Below are 21,613 nucleotides of genomic sequence, written 5' to 3'. Positions count from 1 at the left end.
TTGGGGCTGTGAGACAGATGTGCAGTGCTGGAGCCAACAGCTGACATCTCTGGGAACGTTTCCTCCAGAGTGGCCTTATCGAGCTGGTAATCTCAATGCTTCTATTGCACTGCGTTATTTATTTTTAGCTTGGGTCAGGTTGGCCCAAGTTACGCAGACTGAACACGCTGCTTGAGTTTCCACTCTGGGCACACAGCAACTGGGTAGTTATTAAGTCATTCTGGAGAATATTTGCTAATGTTTTCTCATAATTGTTCTAACAATTGCTTTACTGTGGGCAAAGTGAATGGACGGAGCTTTCGTGCCCCTGCAGTAAGCAGGAAAGTGCAACTGAGAGCAAGAAACAAGAGGCATCAATGTTCTTGTGTGCCAGCTCTCAGCCCTTCTGCCATGCAGGACCTGAATGTTGGTATTTGTTCTGCTCAGCGTAGCATTGCCATACGGCTTCTGGCAGTTAGAGCCAGAACAGCCTCCTTTCGCTGCTGAAGGGTGGGCTGCCTTCTTCACCAGCTCTTACAGCAGGGCTACATTAGGTTGGCCGTTCCCAGCTGTGTGGGTGCTTGGGGTTGCTTGGTTCTTCAGCTTGTTCTGCCCCATAGCCAGGGAGGTTGCATGGATCCTCCTTTGCTTGTGGAGTAAAACAGGCAAGATTTTAATGAACTGGAAAAACAATTTGATTTTACAGAGAGAAATGTGACTGTTTTGCTGGGAGATGAGCAGCATGTGTATAATATTCTGAATTTCATAGCAGTGACAGTGATGGAAATGGTAATGAAAGTGAGACCGGCGGATCAGATTCCCTTTGGTCTTTCCCCACTTCCTCTGCTTTCAACAAAAGGATGAGTTAATTTGAATTTCATTGCTTTTCATCCGTAGGGAAATATCAGATGATCGGCCTTATTGTGGAACCGTGCCCCAAAGGAGGGGGACAGGTGTTGGGTTTGTGCTTTCACTCCACGTGTGCAGCGAGCTCATTAATTTGTGATTTCATACGTTGCAGCAGGAAGATGCCGCCGGTCTCTGTCGCTAAAAAGCAGCCGTGATTGATCGTTCAGGGGCAGAAGGGGAAGATACCCAGAAATTAGTTATATAAGCATCTTAAATGAACAGTGTGCCTACAAAGAGGTGTTGTTTTTCCCCAGAGGAATGCTGAAATGGATGTTTTTAACCTCCTTGCTGAACACCTGCTACTGTGGGTTCTCACTGATGTCTTTCTGTGCTCAGCAAGGGAAGTGTTTCACACCCTGCACCAGCCCAGCTGCAACACCAGCCCGGCAGATGGGAGCAGGGGTGGGCTGTGAAGCCTTGCTATCACGTATGCAATCTTTGTAGCTGACAGAACTTGTTTGCTGGTCTTTGCTCGGCGAAGCATTGGTACCTGTGCTGCTGGCGGGACGTGCCTGAGCAGCGCAGAGCAGAATGGAGCAGAGCAGAGCACACCGCCTGTATTTCAGCTCCATCTCAGCCCGTTCTCCTGCTAGCTGAGTGACTCTGAAGGCGTAGAGCAAACATGGAGGTCCCCTGGATTTCAATAGCAAGAATCCAAGGGTAAGCACAAGGGAGCTGCTGTGTGGTTTTACTGCTATTAAAAACCATGCAATCATTTGTCTTAATGAAAGAAAATGGCAGCATTTGGGGTTTGGAATTACATCAGTGCCATACTTTTTGGAGATGAGCTGGGAGGCTTTGGGTTTGTGCACCTGAGAGTTACAGCTTTATATTCCCAGAGCGGTGATTTCGAGTCTTGTTTTTCCTTTGTTAATTGCAATTAATGTCTCCTTATCCACATATATGTTGCTAAAAGCAGGTGCAATCACTTCAGTGTTAATGATTAGGGAGCCCACCATGTGCTCCTGCTCAGCTTGCTGGCTTAGTGCAATGAAGCTCATGGTTGAGGAATGCACATGCTGATGGTTAACAGCTTGTTTGCCCAGAGAGCAGAGTTCTCTTCTCACACAGAGGTGTTTGGTGAATTGATTTCAACTTTTGCTTGGCATGATTCGCAGCACCCCGCAGAAATGCGTGGAGCCCGAAGCTTTGATATCAAATGATTCAATGCAGCGTCTTCATGGAAGTGATGTCTGCTCCTTGGTGGGATAAGGATGCGTGCTGTACGCACCACCTCGTTTCTGTTGGCTGTAGCATAAGGCAATCCGACTCAATCCGGGACATTAAAACACCCTTTCACAGCACCTCATCACACGCTGAGCTTCAGCGCTCCAGCTTTCGTTTTGTTTTCAACACCAGAATGGGAACCGCACTCACCTGAGGCAGGCAGCTCTGCCATGAGAGCTGGGCCAGCAGGCAGCACCGGCTGGAAACACTAGAATTTACCCAAGCATTGCCTACATTAAATGATGAATTTCACCACTTATTCCACTTCATGCCACATTTGCACATAATGAAATGAGGTAATCAGGTTAATTTTCTGAGAGCTTAATTTTGCTGGATGGGTTTTTATTGGGTCACCGAATAAAACATATTAATTAATATATTGATTTCTTTTTCTTGGGTGAAACCTCACAGGATGGCTCCAAAGCCACCCAGAAGACTCGTGTTGCATGGTTACGTGCATGCGAGGGCCGGGAGGTCTGCAGACTGATCTAAAACACACTGAGCAGTGCTGAGGAGTGAACTCACCTGGGAGGAGCCTCGATCCCATTTGGTGCAGAGATGAACTCTGAGAAGTAGAATTATGTGATGCTTCTCAATTAAATCCTCAGCTCTTCACGACTGGCCCTTGGCAGCTCGTGTTTTGGGTTGTGTTGTTGACTCCAGAGAGGGCCTCGATGCCTGTTTGTTCTGGAGCAGCACGGCAGACCTGTCTGGAAACGACCTCTTTGGATTTTCTTCTAACAACTCCTTTTTTTGGATGAACGTTTGCAAAAATACACACAAATGTGTACAAAAATTCATCTGGTCACGTTGAATAAATGCGGGGAGGTCAGAGTTGGCAGTAAGCAGGTCATCATACCTTGGTGATGCCTCGCGTTCCCAAGGGAAGGAGAGCAAGGGCAAAGCCCTCCGTGAATGGCAGGGAATAAAAAGGGTCAGCGCTGAGCATCCCGTGAAGCCTTTCACTGGGATTTTTCCCAACAGCGAATGTAACACCTGGTTCAATGTCGGTTAGTTCTGTCAAAGAAACGAGTCTTTATAACTTGCAGACTAGAAAATATTTCACAGTTATTCAGGGCGCAGACAAAAGACCAGAAGTACAAATAAAGGCCGGGACCTCACAGCGGTTGGGGCTTTTGTTTTACTCCGCAGTGGATCGTGCGTCGCATTCAGTCGCGCTCTCCAGAGCTGTGAGACAAAGGAACCCTGTTGATGTTTACTTTGGCTCAAGGCACAGACAGTTATTTTAAATGAGTTAATAAGAGGAGAAGCGAGCTATGATGGTTTGTATGATGTTCTTTTTGGTCTCTTTCTCTCTGCAGGTCACTCAGATGAGCCGTCCAGATCTGATCCTGTTTCTCATGAAATATCTCATGGCTTTGGTGGTTGGGATACCCTCTGTCTTCTGGGTTGGAAGCAAGAAGACCTGTTTTGAGTGGGCCAGCTTCTTCCATGGACGCAGGAAAAAAGAGTGAGTATTAAGAGAGAGTAGCTACTGAGTACTGATCGAGGTGCTCCTGTATTTGATCAGCATCCAATGGAGGCACACAGGAGCAGGTAGGGTCAGCTTTCTCCAAAGTCTGTCCTTATTTACAGTGGAGCAAAGAAGGGCAGCACAAGCAACAGCTCCAAAAATAAAGCCCCGAGGAACTGTCACATTTTTAGCCGTTGTTATTCTTTGGTCCCAGAGTCAAAGTTACATTGTTTTGTCAGTTCTCAGAATGAGAATCGGGTTTCTGTTCAGTACTACAGCTTCTCTGCTGTGCACAGAGAGGTGGAACTGAGGGCTGTCATTTGTGAAGGTACCTGCCTGGTATGTAGCCCATGGAATCACATCCTTACATGGAAATTAAACCTGAGCCGTTTTCACCACGATTGCAGTTAAAAGCGATTGTCTGTGTTTAATTTTCCCATAGGCTTCTGACCATAAAGCCCGAGCGGTCTGATAAAATTACAGTAAGATTGTGTTGTGACTTCCTTAAGGCCAACATTAATTTGGGCTGAGATATGACATAAATGGTTTTGTTACCATAAATATTGTCTCATAAGTGGCTGTTTCAAAATAGATCAGCAAACACAACAAGCCTTTATGTGGCTGCCCCACGGCGTTGGCTCGGCCATCCATAGCAGAACTGGCCCTCTGCTGAGCTTCAAGTGAAATAACTTCTGTAGAGTTGAGATATCCAAAAGAGAACCTTGTAGGACACACACATGGCTCACAGCATTAAATACATCGGGTACAGAGTGTGATGGAGTCACGAATATGAACTTTGCTGAGATACCCAATTTCTAAATGCTTTAGAATTACGCAAACGAAGCCACTGTAATGTAAGTTCTGCTTGTAACATACTTGTGGTGCTGTCACCGTGATCATCACATGCCTCTTATTGCAGTCATTAACTCTTCAAACCTCACGCTTTGTTCAGAGTTGTCAACGAGAGCCGTCAGGTGCTGCAAGAGCCGGATTTCGCTCAGTCTCTCCTGCGGGATCCCAACACGCCCATCATCCGCAAGTCCAGGGGCACCTCCACCCAGGGCACCTCCACCCACGCCTCCTCCACCCAGCTGGCCATGCTGGACGACCAGAGGAGCAAGGCAGGCAGCGTGCACAGCAAAGTGAGCAGCTACCACGGCAGCCTGCACCGCTCACGTGACGGCCGGTGCGTTTCCTTCCCTTATGTGTTGTGCACGAAGTGGGCCTGTGGTGGGTCACCGTCCCTGGAGGTGTTCTGGAACCACGGGGACGTGGCACTGGTGGATGTGGGCAGTGGGCATGGTGGGTGGGCTGGGGTTGGACTGGGTGACCTTTGAGGTCTTTTCCAACCTGAATGGCTCCGATTCTGTGCTCTCGCCACACGGGAAAACAGAGCTCTCCCAGTCTGCCCTGCTGACAATAACCACCCGCCCTGTTTGCACACCAGGTACACCCCCTGCAGCTACAGAGGCATCGAGGAGAGGCTCCCTCACGGCAGCATGTCCCGGCTCACCGACCACTCCCGGCACAGCAGCTCCCATCGGCTCAACGAGCAGTCGCGCCACAGCAGCATCAGGGACCTGAGCAGCAACCCCCTGACACACATCACACACGGCACCAGCATGAACCGCGTCATCGAGGAGGACGGGACCAGCGCGTGACCCACGCGGTGCTGCTCGGTTCTGCCGCGCCTCTGGGCAGCTCCTGCTTTCATGCATCAGGAAGCCGAGGCCGGCTTCTCTGTGTGAAGCCACCGTTTCTCATGCCTGCATCAGAGCTGGCGTTCAGCAAGCTTGAGTCACTGAGCACCAAGCTGCTCGCCTCGTTTGGGCCTCCCTGTAGGTAATTATTTATTTGATAACTGTTATTTACCCATCAGCCATCACTGCTCAGTTCCTTATTCTTGAAGAAAAGCCTTCCCCTCCCTCCGATGTGTCTTCACATCAGCAGATGCCACCACGGACGGCTCGCTGGCAGCCACACTGACGTGTTTTCTAATGGGCATAAGGAAACCCTTGGATATTGAAGGAATCTCAACACGTCTCTGAGCCCATAACAAAGTGATCCTTGATTTCACAGAGGGAGGGGCCCAGACTCAGTGCTGCACAAAGGACGGCGGGGAGATCGCGGGCAGTTTGTAACAGATAACACTGGAAATGCAACAGAGGAACGGCATTTGGGGGCAGGCAGGAGATGGCTGAGGGTCGCCAGCTCCTCCCAGTGCTGCTCAGGCTCAGCTGTAGGGATGGGTGGAGGGGGGGGTGGAGAAAGGAGGCAAGGAAGGGCTCTTTTTGTATAACTTGCATTGTCCTTGCTGGTTGTTTTTGTTTTTTTTACAAAATACTATTTAAATTTTCTACTCGTTTACAATTTATGTAGGAAGAGAGGAATTTTAAAAGCAGTTCTCTAGATGATATTCAGCCACTTATGTTTAGATTAATGTACAAAAGCTGAGATTGCCCGTTCCCGATCTATTTAAAAAGGGAAAGAGCCGAATTTGTCCCCACACGTCGGGCTGGGCAGCCTTGTCACCAACAGAACAAACCCCACTGACCGACCCACAGAGCAGGGGAGGAAGGCTGGGGCTGCAATGGCTGCAAGGGCTCCCCTCAGGGCTGGGCTGTGTTCCTGGGGCCTGGCTCTGTGCTGTGGTGGGGCACTGGGACACAGCGCTGAGCCCAACCCTCCTTGCTGCTGGAGGAGCAGGCAGGTATCCGTGCTTTCCCGATCAACCTCTACTCTGGGTTGTTTTCATTCCCTACCATAGGTTCACAGCAGAGAATTCCCAGTTTGGGCTTTTATGGTGTATGAATGGTTAGTGGGGTACAGCAGGTCTGTGCTGGCACAGCAGGCAGAGGTCAGGGTGCCTTCCTGATGGCACGGTTGATCTTTGGAGGCGTTTGCTGTCAGATCCACTCAGCACGAGCAGCGCTGGCTGCACCTAAACCTACCTCAGTAATGACTGCAGATCACTGCTGGGATACCAATGCCTGTTTTTCATTGTCCTTACATAATTCCCTTCTCCTGCTTGAGGCACTTGAAAAGCCTCCATAACATGTTTAGATGGCACAGCCTGGAGGGCAGCAATAGGGCACCAAGCACAGCGCAGAGATGGAGCAGCGCTGCCATGACTCACCTAATTGCAGCTGATGACACAACAGCAGAGCAGTGGCTGTGTGCTCTGTCAAATCACGGGCTGCTCTGGGACTCGGTGGCTTTCAGAAATACACTTTAACTCCTTGCTTCCAAGGGAGGATGGGTTTTGGAATCCAAATCTGCTAAAGAAGACAAATATCAGAGTTCTCGTAAACACTGAACTGCTGAAGGTCAAGCGTTAACGTTGATCTCCTTGGCTGAATTTCCAGTACTCCTTTCTTGTTAATTGCAGCAGTGCTTTGACTTGCTTAGAGGCAGGGAGGGGACTGGGGGAGGTCTGAAGTACCTCCTCCCTTAATAGCTGATCTGTGAGGTTGAATCCCAGTGTTGTTTCCAGGTGGGGTGTTCAGGCAATCCCTTGCTCATGTATCGCATGCACATGGATCGAGAGCGCTCTCATCACCCAGAATAGGGACTAAGATGGAACAACTTGGGCTTTTTGTCACCCTTACCTCTGTAACCCCAAGCCCTTCCTGTTCTCTTCCTAACCTGCACCAACCTGCACAGCATTCCTCCTCCCCGGGACTCACAGACCTTCTTCCCAACAGCCTGTCAGGGAGAAGATGGCCTCACCCTGGATGCATTCACAGGGCTGGGGCTGCCAGACCTTTTGCATCTCAGGGAGTGGAAGATTTCTGGGTGACCTGGGCACGTTTAGGTGGCACTTTCTTGTTGGCACCCCCCACTCCCATCATGGAATTGTCAGTCAGCGCTGTGCTTGTGCTGCGTGGAAAGGCAGTGTGGATCTCCCTCCCTATTGGGGTAATCTTTTGGGGAGCCTAAAAGCCAAACTGCAGCAGAAAGCCTCAGTTGTTTGTAAAGCCCTCTGCTCTCGAGTGCTCTGCATTTTCTTAGCCCCCAGACCTCAGCTTAGCAGCACAGGCTTCAGCTACCGGCTGTACAAACAGGGCAGATGAGCAGCACCTGCTGCATCCTGTGCTAAATCCAGATGGAAGCAGGGCATGCAGTGCCAGGTGCTCCCGGCCCAGGGGCTGCTGGAGGAGCCCACAGCTCAGAGCAGCTTGCAGCACAGCACCCCAAAGCAGCAGCGATGGGAAGCGGGCGCCCAGGCTGCAGAGCATCCCCGCGTGCTTCAGCCCTAAGGACCGAATGTAGACTTGAATGTGAAATTCCCCTCCTATGCCAATGTTTTATAAGCAGATCGGGGTTTGTTGTGGCACACGGCGGGATGTTCTGTGTGCATTTTGCCCACGTTTCTCATCCCACGCTTACGTTGGGGCTGTACCTTCATTTCTGCTGCTGTGCTCAGCTCACCATGGGCTCGGTTCCGGTCATCCTGTGTCGCTTCGGTAACGTTTGATTTTTAGCACTTTACCTGTGAGTGTACAGACAGGTTCTACTGTAGTGGGTGTACATTTTCATTTTAGACCTTTCCGAGTTTTTAATAAAACCATGTAAAAATCCCGGTCCTCTTGTCCAAAACTGCTCCGTGTCTGAACTCCCCCCCACCGCCAAGGAGGGTCCTGCAGGGGGAGGTGTGGAGCTGAGCAGCACCCGAGGAAACGTTTTTAGCGCTTCACAACTTCAAATGCGAACTTTTATTTCTTCGTGTTTTGCCTCCGAAGGCACAAAACACCCTTTGTTCTCCTCCTGCGGGCGTTGCATCCCCCTCGTTCCTGCCCTGCTGCTGCCTGCCGGCCCCACCACGCAGCGCAGGGCTCGGCTGCGCTGAGAAATCCCCCCGGGCTCTGCATTGCAACACAGCCCGCTGCAGATCCCACCTGGAGCCGTCAGAAGCAGCCAGCCCCAACATACCTCCGCCGGCTCCTGCGCTGCCTTCAAAGCCCTCCGCTCTCCCCCGTTCCAGCGCTGCGATCAGATAAGGAGCTGCCTCTGCCAAGAGAAGCCAAACCTCCTGCTCGGCTGCGGGAAAATGGGATCAGACAGAAGTTAACTTTGCTCTTAGTTTTGATTTGTGAGGAGGCAGCCGCTCCTGTTCACCCTTGTGGGGGGGGGGGGGGGTTGCGGGCTTTCCCAGTGCCTTTGGGTTGGGGGACTCATAAAGGAGAGCTTGGAAGGAGGGGGATGCAGGGACGATGCTTTGCCACGAGGGGATGGAGGCTGCTGGTTGGAGGGAGGAAGGGACGCTCAGTGGGCAGGAAGGACACTTACCTCTTTCATGCAGAGGGTGGTGATGCACTGAACAGGTTGCCCAAGGAGGCTGTGGATGCCCCATCCCTGCAGGCATTCAAGGCCAGGCTGGATGTGGCTCTGGGCAGCCTGGGTTGATGGCTGGTGACCCTGCACACAGCAGAAGGTTGGAACCAGATGGTCATTGTGGTCCTTTTCAACCCAGGCTGTTCTGAGATTCTTATAAGGAGGGAGGGATGCCCACAGGGATGAATGGAAGTTCATGGGACGAAGAGCTGCTCAGAGAGATGCCCAGCATGGGGACGTCTCCCGCATTCAGTGCTGCGGAGGAGCAGCCGGCGCTGTTACAGGGGATGCAGCTTCGTTTTCAGCATCACGGAGCCTTGAGGACTCCACGAGGTTTGGGAACCCCACAGGTGAGCCGTGGGGCCCGGCAGGGCTGCGGCAACCGAGAGCACGATCCTGGGTCCGCTCGGATTCCTAACACAACAGCGCCACCCCGCGAGCGGCAGCGCCCGGCAGAGTATCATAGAGCCATTAAAGTTGGGGAAGACCCCGAACCCACCTGGATCTCACCCTGTGCTGCTGTGGGGATCCATTTCACTGGGACATGGCTGGGTTGGGATGAGCCGCCATTAAAGCTCTGCCAGGGAGCTGCACTAATTACCCACCAGTTGCACTAATTACCCCATGGCTACTTAACTACATCCCAGGTGCACCAGCTGCAGCTATTGCCCCATTGCATGTGGTACACCAAGCCGTGCTAATTACCCCACCTGCCCTAATTAACCCCCAGTAATTACCCCCACATACACTAACGACACCACTGCGCTAATTACTCCTCATGGTTGCATTAATTACATCCCCAGCTTCACTAGTTCACCTACCCCAATTACCCTATGGCCCTAATTACCCCACTGCACTATTTACCCCCACAGCATTAATTACTCCAGCTGCATTATTTACCGATCCCAGCTGCAGTTACTGCCTCAGTTGCATTACTTACCACCCCCCCAAAATGCACTAATTAATTACCCATCCCACACACCCATATTACCCCACATCCCCAAATTACTCCCCCCAGCTGCACTAATTACCCTTTAGCTGCACTAATTCCCTCCTCCACATTCCCCTACTGCCCTCTAGCTGCACTAATTACCCACCCCAGCTAAACTAATTACTCCTCATCTCCAGCAAGTGCCCCTCAGCTGCACTAATTACCCACCCCACACACCCTTATCACCCCCCTGACAAACTAATTACCCCACACGGCCCCTTTACCCACACCACAAGCCCTCACTGCCCCTCAGCCACACTCATTACCCCTCAGCAGCACTAATTATTCCTCCCGTATATCCTCATCGTCCCTCGGCCGCACTAATTCATTACCCCCATCCGCACTAATTCCCCTCAGCCCCGCTCCCTCCATCCTCTCCTCACACGGTTTCCCGCCCGCCGTTTCCCGCCCGCTCTGGCACTGCCGCCTTGTGCCGCCCGGGGTCGCTCCGCTCCCGCCTCAGCTCCGCTCCCACAATGCAGCGAGCGCGGCCCCGCTCCGCCCCGCAACGGGCAGCGGCCGCGGCAGCGCGGGTCCGGGCCGGGGCGCTCCTCAGGTAACGGGGCGGGCTGGGATGGGATGGGATGGGATGGCGGTCCGGGCCGGGCTGCCCGCTCCATCCCCGCTTCCCTTCCTCGCTGTGCTCCTCTCGTTGCTTTCTTAGCAGCGATTTTTTGTCCCTTCACTTTTTTATTTTATTTTATTTTTTTCCCCATTAAAACAAATTGATCTTTTTCTTAAGTTCTGTCTTTTCTCTTTTTCTTTCTTTTCCCCGTTTATTTCTCTTTCCCCCCCTTTCCGTTTTTCTTTTATTATTTTCTTCTCCTTATTTTTTTTTTCTTTTATTTCTTTTCCATCCTTTCATTTATTTTTCCTTATTTTTTTTTCTCTCCTATTTTTTCCATCCTTTTATTTATTCTCTTTTCCCTTTTTTCTTTCGTTCACTTTGTCTTTCTTTTCTTTTCCTCCCCCTCATTTATTTTGCCTTTTTTCCTCTTCATTCCTCCCCCCCCCTTCCTCCCATCTATCCATTTCTTTCACTTCATTTTCCCTCTCTGACTCCTTTCCTCCCCCCTCATTCCCTCCCTTCACCATTACATCCCCCTCATTCCCTTTGCCCCCTCCCCACACCCAGCCCAGCAGCAGCTCCCCCTGGGATATCCCCCCATGTTCCTGGAGCCCTTTAGTGTTTCCTGCTGCCTGTTGGGTTGGAGGCGTTGTAGGGTTTTAAGCCCTAAAATGCACGTTTCAGGGGAAGCACCTTTGGTTGCACAGTGATGCTGCGATGTAGGGCGGTGCAGAGCGGCTCCTGGAATAGGAGGAGGCGAAAGTTGCAGCTGAGTTGAGTCCATGCGGGGCTGCGGGGAGGCGGCTGCTGCTGGCACGGTGCGATCTGAGGCTGTGGTGATTTTGGGGTGTGCAGGAGCTCCTCCTCTTGGGATGGGGACCGGGATGCGGGTGCTGGGATGTGGCATTGGATGTGGGTGTTGGAGTGAGGATGGTGGGGTGCAGACGTTGGGGGATGTGGATGTTGTTGGGGGGTGTCAGTGATGTTGGGATGCGGATGCTGGGGATGCAGGTGATGTAGGGTTTGAGGTGTTGGGTTGTGTCGGTGTTGGGATGCAGGTGGTGCTGGGGATGTGGAGGTTACTGGGGGATGCGGATGATGTTGGGATGCTGATGTTTGGTGCAGCTGTTGGTGAATGCAAACGTTACTGGGGATGCAGATGATGTTGGGGTGCTGATGTTGGGGGATGCAGATGTTGGGGTACGGGTTATGTTGGGGTGGAGATGTGGGGGAATGCGGATGTTGTTTGGGATGGAGGTGTTGCGGGGGTGCCCATGTTGGGGATGGGGATGATGTTGGGGTGCCCATGTGGGGATGCTCGTCTGCACGGCCGGTGTCAACTGCTTGTTTAAATGCAGGGTTTTGCATATAGCTCTCAGCTCCGAGGAAGGGACTGCTGGAGGGGGGGCTGGCTGCAAAAGCAAATCGACTTGTCTTGGGGTTGGGTTTCTTTGCTCCCACCCCCCGCTGCAGGCAACGCGGCCCCAAATGCCTCCTTTCACATCCAGCCTTCTCTTCCAATCTGCAAAACCGAGTGAAGGAAAAGTGCTGCTGCTCCCTGCAGCCCCACGAGCTGCCCTGCACGGTGTTTGGCTCCGAGCTGGGGCACTGGGAAGTAGCGTTTTGTTGGGGCAGAAGTAGAATACGGAGCTGAAATCGCACGTCGTGCCCTGATGGGGGATCAGCGGCTGCTTCGTGCAGTGCAGGATTTGTGGCTGAGACTTAAAATTGGTGCAGTTTGTTCGATGTTCAGTGTTTGTTCAAAGCTTTCCCCTAAAGAACAGCGTCGGTGTGTGGGACGCTCACCGGGTTGTGCTTCTGCTGGCTGGGGGATGGCTCTCTTCTTGTGAGTTAATGAAACGTCTGTCATAGGAAATTAATAGGACAAGGCTTACAGAAATGAAATCAATCAATAGGAGATGCTAACGAGCGCTTGCAGCCCCGTCCCTGGGGCTGTACCTGGGTGATCTCTGCAGTGAGCGATTCCAGCTCCGTGCAGTGGGTCTGACCGGGAGGTGGAAGCCAAGAGTGTGCAGACTGTGTGTGTAGCTGTGCAAATGAGCCGTGTGTGTGCGAGTGGCCCCCAAGGTGTTTGTGTGGGGATTCCTGCAGAGAGATGCCACGGACCTGCCTGGGAATCGTTCAGCTGCTCGGGATGGCTTTGATCACTTGAAACCAAATCTGCTCCTGTGAGCCGGAGCAAGGAGGTCACACGTGGGGTTGCAGGGCAGGTATAAGCACTGTTATTTAGCAACGGGTGAGGAGAAAGCAACGTGATAATCAGAAAGCCATTAAACAACAGCCTGCGGTGAAGGCAGAGGGCACTGAGTGCTGCTGCACCTCTGCAGCACCCCATCCCTGGCTGCGTGCTCTGTGTGTGCGTCAGCTCCTGGCAGGGGTTGTGTTTTGCTACGAAAGTCTCTGATAAAGGTGGTAACAAAAAAAAAGCATTTTGTGGGTTCCTTGGGGACTTCCAGCCTGTCCCAGCTTTCAGTGCATCCCAGCTCTGCCATCATTTGGAAATGCAAGCGTGGAGCTCTGTGGCACGTTCCCAGAGCCCAGGGATTTGCTGGAGAACCAGCAGTGCTGCTAAAAGCACGAGGACGTATCAGTACAACCCTGCTTTTAAAGCAGCTCCATGGGGGAATCTCATAGGCACTGTCCTGGGTCTGGGGGTTGTTCACGTGTCAGTAATGGGACCGGAGCCAATCCTTTGCATCTCCATCATTTGCAGCATATTTTCTCCTACTTGGCTGTTGTTACAGAGAGATCTTGAAGCTGAAAAAGAGAAAACTGGAAGAAAACCAAAGCAACACACAAAAAACAACCCTCCAAGCAATTCGTTTTCCCCCAGCTTTCATTTTGCAGTTCACCTTTCTTTCTGGACTTGTAATTTCTGCTGGGGCTTCTGGCTTCCTAAAGAAGGCTGGAAAAGTAAAAAGAAAGCAGGCGTTGAATAATAGATCACAAATGAGATTAAGCAGTAAGTCAGCCCTGCCCTACGCTCACGCTTCCCAAAAAGCAACCAAATAAATTGCAAATTGCCCTGAAAAAGGGGAGTAGGAACAGTGAAGATCAAACCCAATGTTAAGAATAGATGAGGTGTTGATATTTTATTTAATGGCTGTACATCGCCACCGTCACCCAAACCATCCTATGGCTCTGTGCAAAGCTGCCCTGCCTTGAGCTGCTGTTTGTGATGAATAAAACAGCAGAGCTGAACTGGAACGGGTGAGATTCAGCAGGTACCGAGCTCTGCAGGTGGATGCGGTGCATGTCACTTGTGGGTGACGTTGGTGCTGGCCCTGGTTGAGGTGGCTTCCAAAACCCACGACGCTTCTTGCTGCTGTCTGTCTCTGATGGTTTTTGAACCACATTTGGTGGAGCAGAGGGCTCGGAGGGAAGGAAACCCCACAGACTGTGCAGAGTGGAGGGGATGGGCAGAAATGTTGAAGTGAGCTCATGGGTGGTTACTCAGCAAAGGAGTCTCTCGGCGTGTCTAAGCCTGGAAGAGCATTCGATCAAGGCAGATGCGTGATGAGACACGAATCTCCTTGGAAGGGAGGCTTCAGCCTGGCACTAGGTGTTAAGGCCTTCAGCCCCAGGCTTGTCTTTGTTGCTGTGAACCTGCCGGCTCCTTTGGGCCTTGGTTTTTGGACCTTGGTTTTGGTGATGCTGTTGCTGCCTCTTCACTCTTCATGCTGTAGTCCTGGCTTATTCCAAAGGCCTTCAGAGCCCACATGGACAAGGCGCAGGTCGACTGTGTGGTCCCAGGGAATCTCATCGGCAGGGCTCTTGCATTGTCCCTACAGGAAACAAGATGGGAGAAGAGGGGAGTTTCATTCTGCTCCAGACTGGCTGTTCCTGAGGTCTTGTTTGCCCCCATAACCAGCAAAATATCATCCAGGACACGAGGTACAGCCAAACCTCTCCAATATCATCGGAGTCTGGTTTTACTGATGATGCCTTGAGGCAAAACAGCACAGTGAGGCTGTGTTGCCCACTGTGTGCAGCTTTGAAGAGCTCTCCCACCCCCCATATCCCTGTTCCAAGGACAAGATCAGAACAAAAATACGCGTTTGAGTCAGCAATGCAGATACCATCAAATGTCTGCTTTGTTCCAGTGTGTGAACTGCAGGGCCGGGTGTCAGAGCCTCCTCTCCTGCATCACCTGATAACAGCGCAGTTACCTCAGAGGGAACAAAACATGGAGGAATCCCAAACCCTGGCTGCTGTGAGCACTTGTAACTCCTTGGCACCAGCAGGCCTGATGTTATTGCAACTCTTGCAATAGTGGGTGTGGATTTCTTTTTTAAATCTTGCAGACTGGAGGCAAATTTGCACACAGACATGAGTATATAAATAGGAGTGTTTTGTGGAGCACACGCCACTTTTAACCCCTGCTAAGCCAGTAAGGGCCACATGTGGCACCAGTATGGGTACTGACTGCTCATCCTGTGGGCTGTTTAACGCAGCATCTGTTGCTTTCTTGTGGAGGGAGGGGATTCACTTCATGTGATTTTCCAACCGTTCATTTACCTCCATACTCATCTTAATTTGGGAATTAAAATTCCTCTCTTGCTTTGATTTGGATGCTCTGTGTAGCAGTGAAGCCTTTTAACTCCTGAGGTTTTCTGCTGCTCCCTTGCCAGGCTTCCATCCCCACATGCTGGTTCTGATGGCACAGACTCAGCGGCAGCATTTCTTATTCTGCTGCCCTTCACAACGGTGGTTTTACATCAGCCCCAGAGCCATGTTCTGCAGCCCCATGGCAGCACCCAGCCTGGATAGGGCTCAAAATGGTGCCGTTTATATCCTTCTAAACGAGCTAGAATGTTGTGGGGATGAAGAATATTTGCAGGTTTCCCCACCTGTAGATTGGAGGCAGCGCTAGGTCAAATGCCCTGTGTTACATTGCAGCTCTCACTGCAGAAATGCAGAGGGCAGACAACAGTAATTAGGGGTTGCACAACAAAGTGCTGGTATGTCTCAACGTGACTGATGTCTCACACGCAGCTGATGCCGTGCAGAGATCCATGTGCAAGTTCTGTGCAGGCAGGCTGGAGAAAGTTGCACTCCCATCTGAGCCTTTATAAGAGAAGAAAATGGGAAGGAAAAACCATATTGCATCCCAAGAGGCTTTGTATTCTGTAAGGCTGAAACTTGGGGACTGTAAGGTGCCCCCTATTATACAGTGTGTGTATAAGGAAATGATGCACATTAATGGTTATTTTTTTCTCTGCTTCCCACTTCTTCAAAGCCAAGAAGACTCCAAACATGAAAAAGGAAGTAAACTGGGCTGTGATGGAAGATGAGGGATGTCTGTTCCCTGGGGTCCGAGTCCCTGTGGTCTGATGGTGAGAGCTCTGGGCCCTGGGATGACAACTGCTACCTCTCAGCTGCTTGTTCACACCACAGCAAATGCATGCACAGGGTGTAGGCATCTCCCAAGGACAAAGTTCTTACCAGCTCTTAGGTGAATATCCTGCACTTTTTCAGCTGCAGTTAAAAATAGTTGGAGGGCTGGTGGTATTTTGAACAGCCACTTCAGTGGAAATGATGACCTTGGATCTAGTCAATCAAATATTATAAAGATTAAGAGTGAAAATAGCTGAGCTTGGCAGCCACGAGGAATTGTCTTACGGCCTGGGCTCAAATCCATCACCTGAAACCAGGCGGCTGTGGCAGGGTATTCCTCATTCATCAGCAGAAGGCATCGCAGCGACATCATTTCACTGCAGCTCATCAGTTTGCCCAGCTTCTTGGTTAAGCAGGGCTGGGAGGGAGGCAGAAGGTGGGGACGGTGCCCAGTAGCGGTGCACAGGCAACTGTTGCATGAACGTATACAGTTTTCACCCTGCAACTGTTAGCAACTGTTAACAAGGTGGTTTACATAATATTGAATATGATTTTTAAGTGCAGAGTGGTTTGTTAGCTGGGTATAGGCTGTGTTTGCTACCAAATTGACTTTCAGGAGTCAATTGACAGGGATCTTTCAGCTCCTTGCCTCTTGATGGTAGCTTGAAGCATGAGAGATGGCTTCTGTGCTCTTTTGCTGTTCAGATCATCTTTGTAGCCCCTAAAACTGCAATCTCATCACTGCAGGCTTCCTGCCTCCGGATGCCCAGACAAGCCTGCAAGGGGTTCTTTTCTCATTATACTTCCAAGCCTTGTTAAAAGCAGAGCAGGAAAACCTCTCACCGGCCCAGCCTGGCCCTGAGCACTGCCAGGGACGCAGCAGCCACAGCTTCTCTGGACAGCCTGTGCCAGGGCCTCACCACCTTCATCGTGAAGAATTGCCTCCCGACATCCAACCTAAATCTCATTTCTTTTAGTTTAAAAGCATGCCCTGCTGTCCTGTAACGGTCTGCCAAAGTAAAAAGTTGTTTTTTACGAATGTCTCCTTTTGGACTTTATTCCTTATTCCTGAGTATATCCAAGTCCTTTTTTTCCCTGAGTGGCTGTGCCCAGATTGGTTGTCTCACTGACAGTTCTCTGCTTGGCTCTGCAGTGGCACTCCCTTGTTTTGCCCTTGCTATCAGCATCCTTGTTGTTTTCTTACTAAGTTCCACTCCATTTCATCCAATCTTAGCACACACGTTTGCACCACCCCTGTCCCTCCTGAACCTGTTGGAAGATTTCAGCCAAGCCTGACAAAGAGAGACAGGTTTGCAGGGCTAATTAAGGTTGCACAAGTGCAAGAGAAGCAGGCAGAGGGACAGCCCAGGTGCTCACTGAGCCCTGGGAGAGCTGCAGCTCAACTGGTGTGAGCAGACACTGGGCAGGAATCTTCAGCTGGAACCAGGTGTAGCCCCTGGTTGCCTGTGGGTGGTTGGTCTTCACTGACAGCAGCAACTGTTCTGTGTTTCAGTGGGGTGGTGGTTTGGGAAGAACTGGCCCTAGGAGAAACCTGTGGCTCTGTGGGACTCTTTGCCTGCTTTGTGTAGAAACTCAGCCAAGGTTTTCAGGAGGGACTCAGGGTGGTGAGCGCTTCTTTCTTGCAGGGTTTCTCTCAAGCCCATTTATTTTTCTTCAGCAAAGCCAAGGAGGTGAAGCAGAAGAAATCGTTAACAAGAGGATAGATGTGGTACTTAAGGATGTGGTTTAGTAGGCGTGTTCATAGTGGGTTGCTGGTTGGGTTTGATGATCCTGGAGGTCTTTTCCAGCTCTAATGGTTGTGTGGTTCTCTGATTCTATGAAATGAAAATCAAATTGTCTCGTGCCGTCCCTCGCACACGTGCACCAGGCGCCTTCTCATCCACTGTGGGCAAACCACGTTGAAAGTGAGACTATACAAATGATGGAGGGAAATAAAGATGATGAGTCAGCTGTAATCCTGCCTATCTGCACCCAGGGAGGCCTGCCTGGTGCTCCTGACAGTGTCTTGCAGAACAGATAATGCGCCAGACTGATGACAGCCCTGAGATATACTGCCAGCGGTCTGAAAATTGCCGGTAGGCACTTGAATGTCACTGCCTGCACGGAATGAATTGTAGGTTGAGTCGCAACAATTTCCCTAAAGCTGTGTATATTAGCATACAAATACCAAAGATGTGTAATCTTTGAATTTTTATCTGTTTCGGCTTGAGAGGCAAATAGGCGCATTATCAAAGTGCCATCCATTTGAGTCAATTGTCATTGCTGCATTGTGAAAAGGATGCAGCTGGGTTTATTGATAACAGCGTTAAGGTGCTTAAAAACACGAGTGTGCTGGGTTTATTCTCCCTTTAGGAACATATTGTTGTTCCTAGTGGTTTTTAAAACCATTTTTTCAGTTCTCGTCTCCTCTGTAACAGCCACGTACTGCATCTCCACATCACCTTCCCTCCAAGAATTTGTTGTAAGCCTGAACTTGTTTCATGGCTTTCTTGAAACCTGCAAGGAAATTCCATTTGCTGGAGGACAAAGTGGGGTATGGGCTAACGAGGAGGCTCTGCTGCTGTCTGCCTTTTTTATTTTCCCTCTGTTAAAGCCCAGCTGAAATGCAGTAAGTGGCCAAAGCTTTCTGCTGATCTCTGTCGTGCTATCGCTGTGCCCGTTTTATTTCCTGAGCTGCTCTGCCCATCGGGTTTGTACCCACTTAAGAGTTTAATTTCATAAATGAGGATCTGGGTTTTGGGGGAAATACTTGAGGTTGTGGGCACGTCCCAGTACCAGAGAGCCTCAGAGGAAGCCGTGCCTTGTGACTGAGAGCTCTGCATTCCTGCCTTCTGCCGAGCTGATTTGAAAAGTTCCCTTGCAGGAGCTGTGCTCAATGACTTCAGCATTTTACCTTTGTTCAGATCTCCAAGCAGTCCCTACACCCCAGGAGGTAGTTATGGGGTTTAGTTGTTGGTTTCGGAGCCCTTTGAAGATGGAAAATGGTGAGTAACTGCTCAGTGTTTGTTAATAGTGGAGCTTAATATGGTGAGTAGGAAGTTCAGATCTGCCAGAATGGAGCCTCAGCCATTGAAATGGGCATTGCTTCGCTGGTCTGCCTGGCTGAGCCGTTGGTCCCACCCAATATCTGCATGTCCGAGTTGCATCCCACCAAAGTCCTGGCTGCTCCTGCAGTGAGCTCGCCTTCTCCTGGCCTCCTGCCACGGCATACGCCAAGTTAAATCCGCTTCTGTGTTTTTGGCTTCATTCCTTCTAAATGTTTTCGGCGTTGTTGGCTTTAACTGATCCCAGTGGCGTCTTCATACGATGCTCTGTGTTCAGCTGCTTCGACTGCTTCAAGTATAATGACTCTTCTAAAGTTTAACCAGTTTTTTAATTACCAAAAAAAAAGAGAGAGAAAGTGCAGCGTTGTTCTATCACGCTATTAAAAAAGAAAAGGATTCTCCTTAATCTTGAGCTGGACTCCCTGATCCCTGTGGGTCCCTTCTGCCTCAGGATGTTCTGTGATTCCGTACAATAAAAGTGTTCCGGTTTAAACTATGGATTCAGCACATTTAACTTAATTGTATTTAACTGCAAGTCTTACATGCTGTTTTCCTGCATTCTAATTGTTTTTTTTCAGTTTGTGGCATAAATCCTATGTGCAATTAAAAAGTCAGGCTGCTCATTAAGAAACTTCATTTACCATTTTTAAGATAAAACGCGTTAACTTGCACAGTTTATTAATTTATACGAATGCCCAACTGTAGAAGTAGGACAGCTTTCCCCTTATGCAGAGGCCTGATTTACAGAGAAATGAGCCTTTGTTGTTCTCCAGCAGCAAAAGGCAGACTTTAATTAAGGGGAAAAAAAGATGAAAAATACAAAGCAAGACAAGTGAAATCCATCACTTAGGAGCAAAGTATTGCTCTGCATCCGTAAGTCTTGTCATCGCAGAGGAAAAGGTAGGATGGCTGAAAAAGGATTGGTGGACAAGTTAGCAGCAGTGTTCCTCGAGGACTTGTCTCAGGACTGCTGTTAAGCGTTGTATTCACAAATGGAATAGCAGAAATTAACATTTTGAGGTTTCATCGAGCCAGGAATAATGTGATCATAGACTCTTTAAAGTTGGAAAAAACCTCTGAGGTCTCCAAGCCCAACCCCAGCCCATCACACCCACTGCCCACATCCCTCAGAGCCACATCCCCACAGTTCTGGGACCCCTCCATGGACGGTGACCCCACCACCTCCCTGGGCAGCTGTGCCACTGCAGCACTGCTCTTTCGGGGCAGTTTTTCCTGATATCCAACCTGAGCCTCCCCTGGAACATCTTAAGGCCATTAATTCTTGTCCTGTTACGTTACCTGGGAGAACAGACTGGCTGCTGCTTCACTACAGTCTCCTTTCAGGGCATTGTAGAGTCCGATACCATGGAAGAAGATAGAGTGGCTTCAGGACTATTTGCCTGTAAGGGAAAATAGCGTAAGCTCAGATACAATGTCAGGTTCCCTATACTGGAACTGGAATTTGTTTCTCAAGCATAGGATGGTTCCTTGGTGACAAGGATGCATGCTAGGACTGTGTTGTCAACCACGTTGTTTCCACTAGTGACAATGAAATGTGAATGAAATCAGTGCAGTGCTGATGGTGGTGGTGGAGTACAGCTTAAAATGTGCTGAGCATTCCTGCCTGGCCATGCAGGAGAAAGACTGACCAAAATTCTAAACGATGCCAAGGAAGGAATCGGCGAGAAGTGATGTACGGAGCAGAGAACAAAACAAAAAGGAGCCGGGGTGGTTAAGGCAGTGGCAGAAACAGGGAAAGAAAAATGGTGTTCCTGCTCTATAAATACGCTGGTGTGAATGCCAGAGAGGGAGAAGAGTTACTTAAGTTAAATGAGAGTTTGGGCATGAGAACAAATGGCTCTGGCTGGAAATGAGCAGAGTGGCTTCAAACCAAGAGGTCCTTGATGAGCTTTCTAATGGGCATTGTGTAATGGGTTAACAACCTGCTAGCTATGAAGACGGAGCACGATAAAGCGTATTAATGGGATTGTGCGACGTGGTTTACTTCAAAAGCATGGAAGGTTTTCATTTAAAGAAATATTTTCATAATGATTCACCTTTGAGTTGGTTTCTCCACTTCTAATGCACTAACAATGGAACTGCATGAGCTGCGGAGAGGAGAAAGTATCCTTTGAGCACTGAGAAAGGCACAGTTGGCAACCGCTGCCCTATTTTAGTGGTCGATTTTGGCAGCAGGCCTGCACTGCCTGGATATATATAGATGTATAGATATTCCCATTTAAATCATTTTGGTGCATTATAGTAACTTTAGGCCTCGAAATAGATTGTGCTTAAAATGGTGGCAATTACTTATTATTATTTAAGTTTGTAAGGACGCTTTTATAGGAGCCTGCAGCACTTAATGCGCAGTAGCGTTTATTATTGATCTCACCCTTCTCTTTATTGATTCCTATTTCCCCCCTTTGCTAATAACTCCCCAGATTTTGTGTTGCTTTGCTAAAATCCCAATAAATAAGACTGAATGCCCTTCTGTCAAAAGAGACCTGTTATTTTTTCAAAGGGAGGTGCTGAGTTATTTTAGCACAGCGTAATGTGGATCCGATGGTGCATTTCACACTCTGTATTTCCACACCTGTTATGTTTCAGTTCAAACTCTGTCCTCAAGTTCTGTGTGCAGTTGATGCCACGACTTCCCTGAGCGCCGCCTCCTCTCTCCTGGAGCAGAGATGTGCTCCACAGAGCCCTCT

The 21,613-nt window shown here is 49.9% G+C and overlaps 2 protein-coding genes across 8 annotated transcripts in view; both read left to right on the top strand.

Annotated features, from left to right (window-relative positions):
• The window catches only part of FZD3 (frizzled class receptor 3), a 42,100-nt gene extending 33,931 nt beyond the window's left edge, over positions 1 to 8,169 (top strand). The window contains exons 5-7 of the mRNA XM_072332401.1: positions 3,438 to 3,586; positions 4,542 to 4,775; positions 5,037 to 8,169. Coding sequence (XP_072188502.1) covers positions 3,438 to 3,586; positions 4,542 to 4,775; positions 5,037 to 5,250 — 597 coding nt within the window. The 3' untranslated portion in view covers positions 5,251 to 8,169. The remainder of the gene's footprint in view (positions 1 to 3,437; positions 3,587 to 4,541; positions 4,776 to 5,036) is intronic.
• A 2,218-nt stretch (positions 8,170 to 10,387) lies between these two features.
• EXTL3 (exostosin like glycosyltransferase 3) overlaps positions 10,388 to 21,613 on the top strand; it is a 115,547-nt gene continuing 104,321 nt past the window's right edge. For 2 of the 7 annotated variants that reach the window (XM_072330906.1, XM_072330890.1), the window contains exon 1: positions 10,392 to 10,470. The gene's annotated coding sequence lies outside the window, so the exon portion shown is untranslated. Of the gene's footprint in view, positions 10,471 to 11,107; positions 11,301 to 18,718; positions 18,846 to 21,613 lie in introns of those variants that run through there. The other 5 variants (XM_072330907.1, XM_072330891.1, XM_072330897.1 and 2 more) reach the window with 4 other exon arrangements.

Source organism: Excalfactoria chinensis, chromosome 3 (genome assembly GCF_039878825.1).
Source record: "Excalfactoria chinensis isolate bCotChi1 chromosome 3, bCotChi1.hap2, whole genome shotgun sequence".
Lineage (NCBI taxonomy): Eukaryota > Metazoa > Chordata > Aves > Galliformes > Phasianidae > Excalfactoria > Excalfactoria chinensis.
Note: the sequence above shows the minus strand (reverse complement) of the source record. Positions and strands in the feature narration are given on the sequence as shown.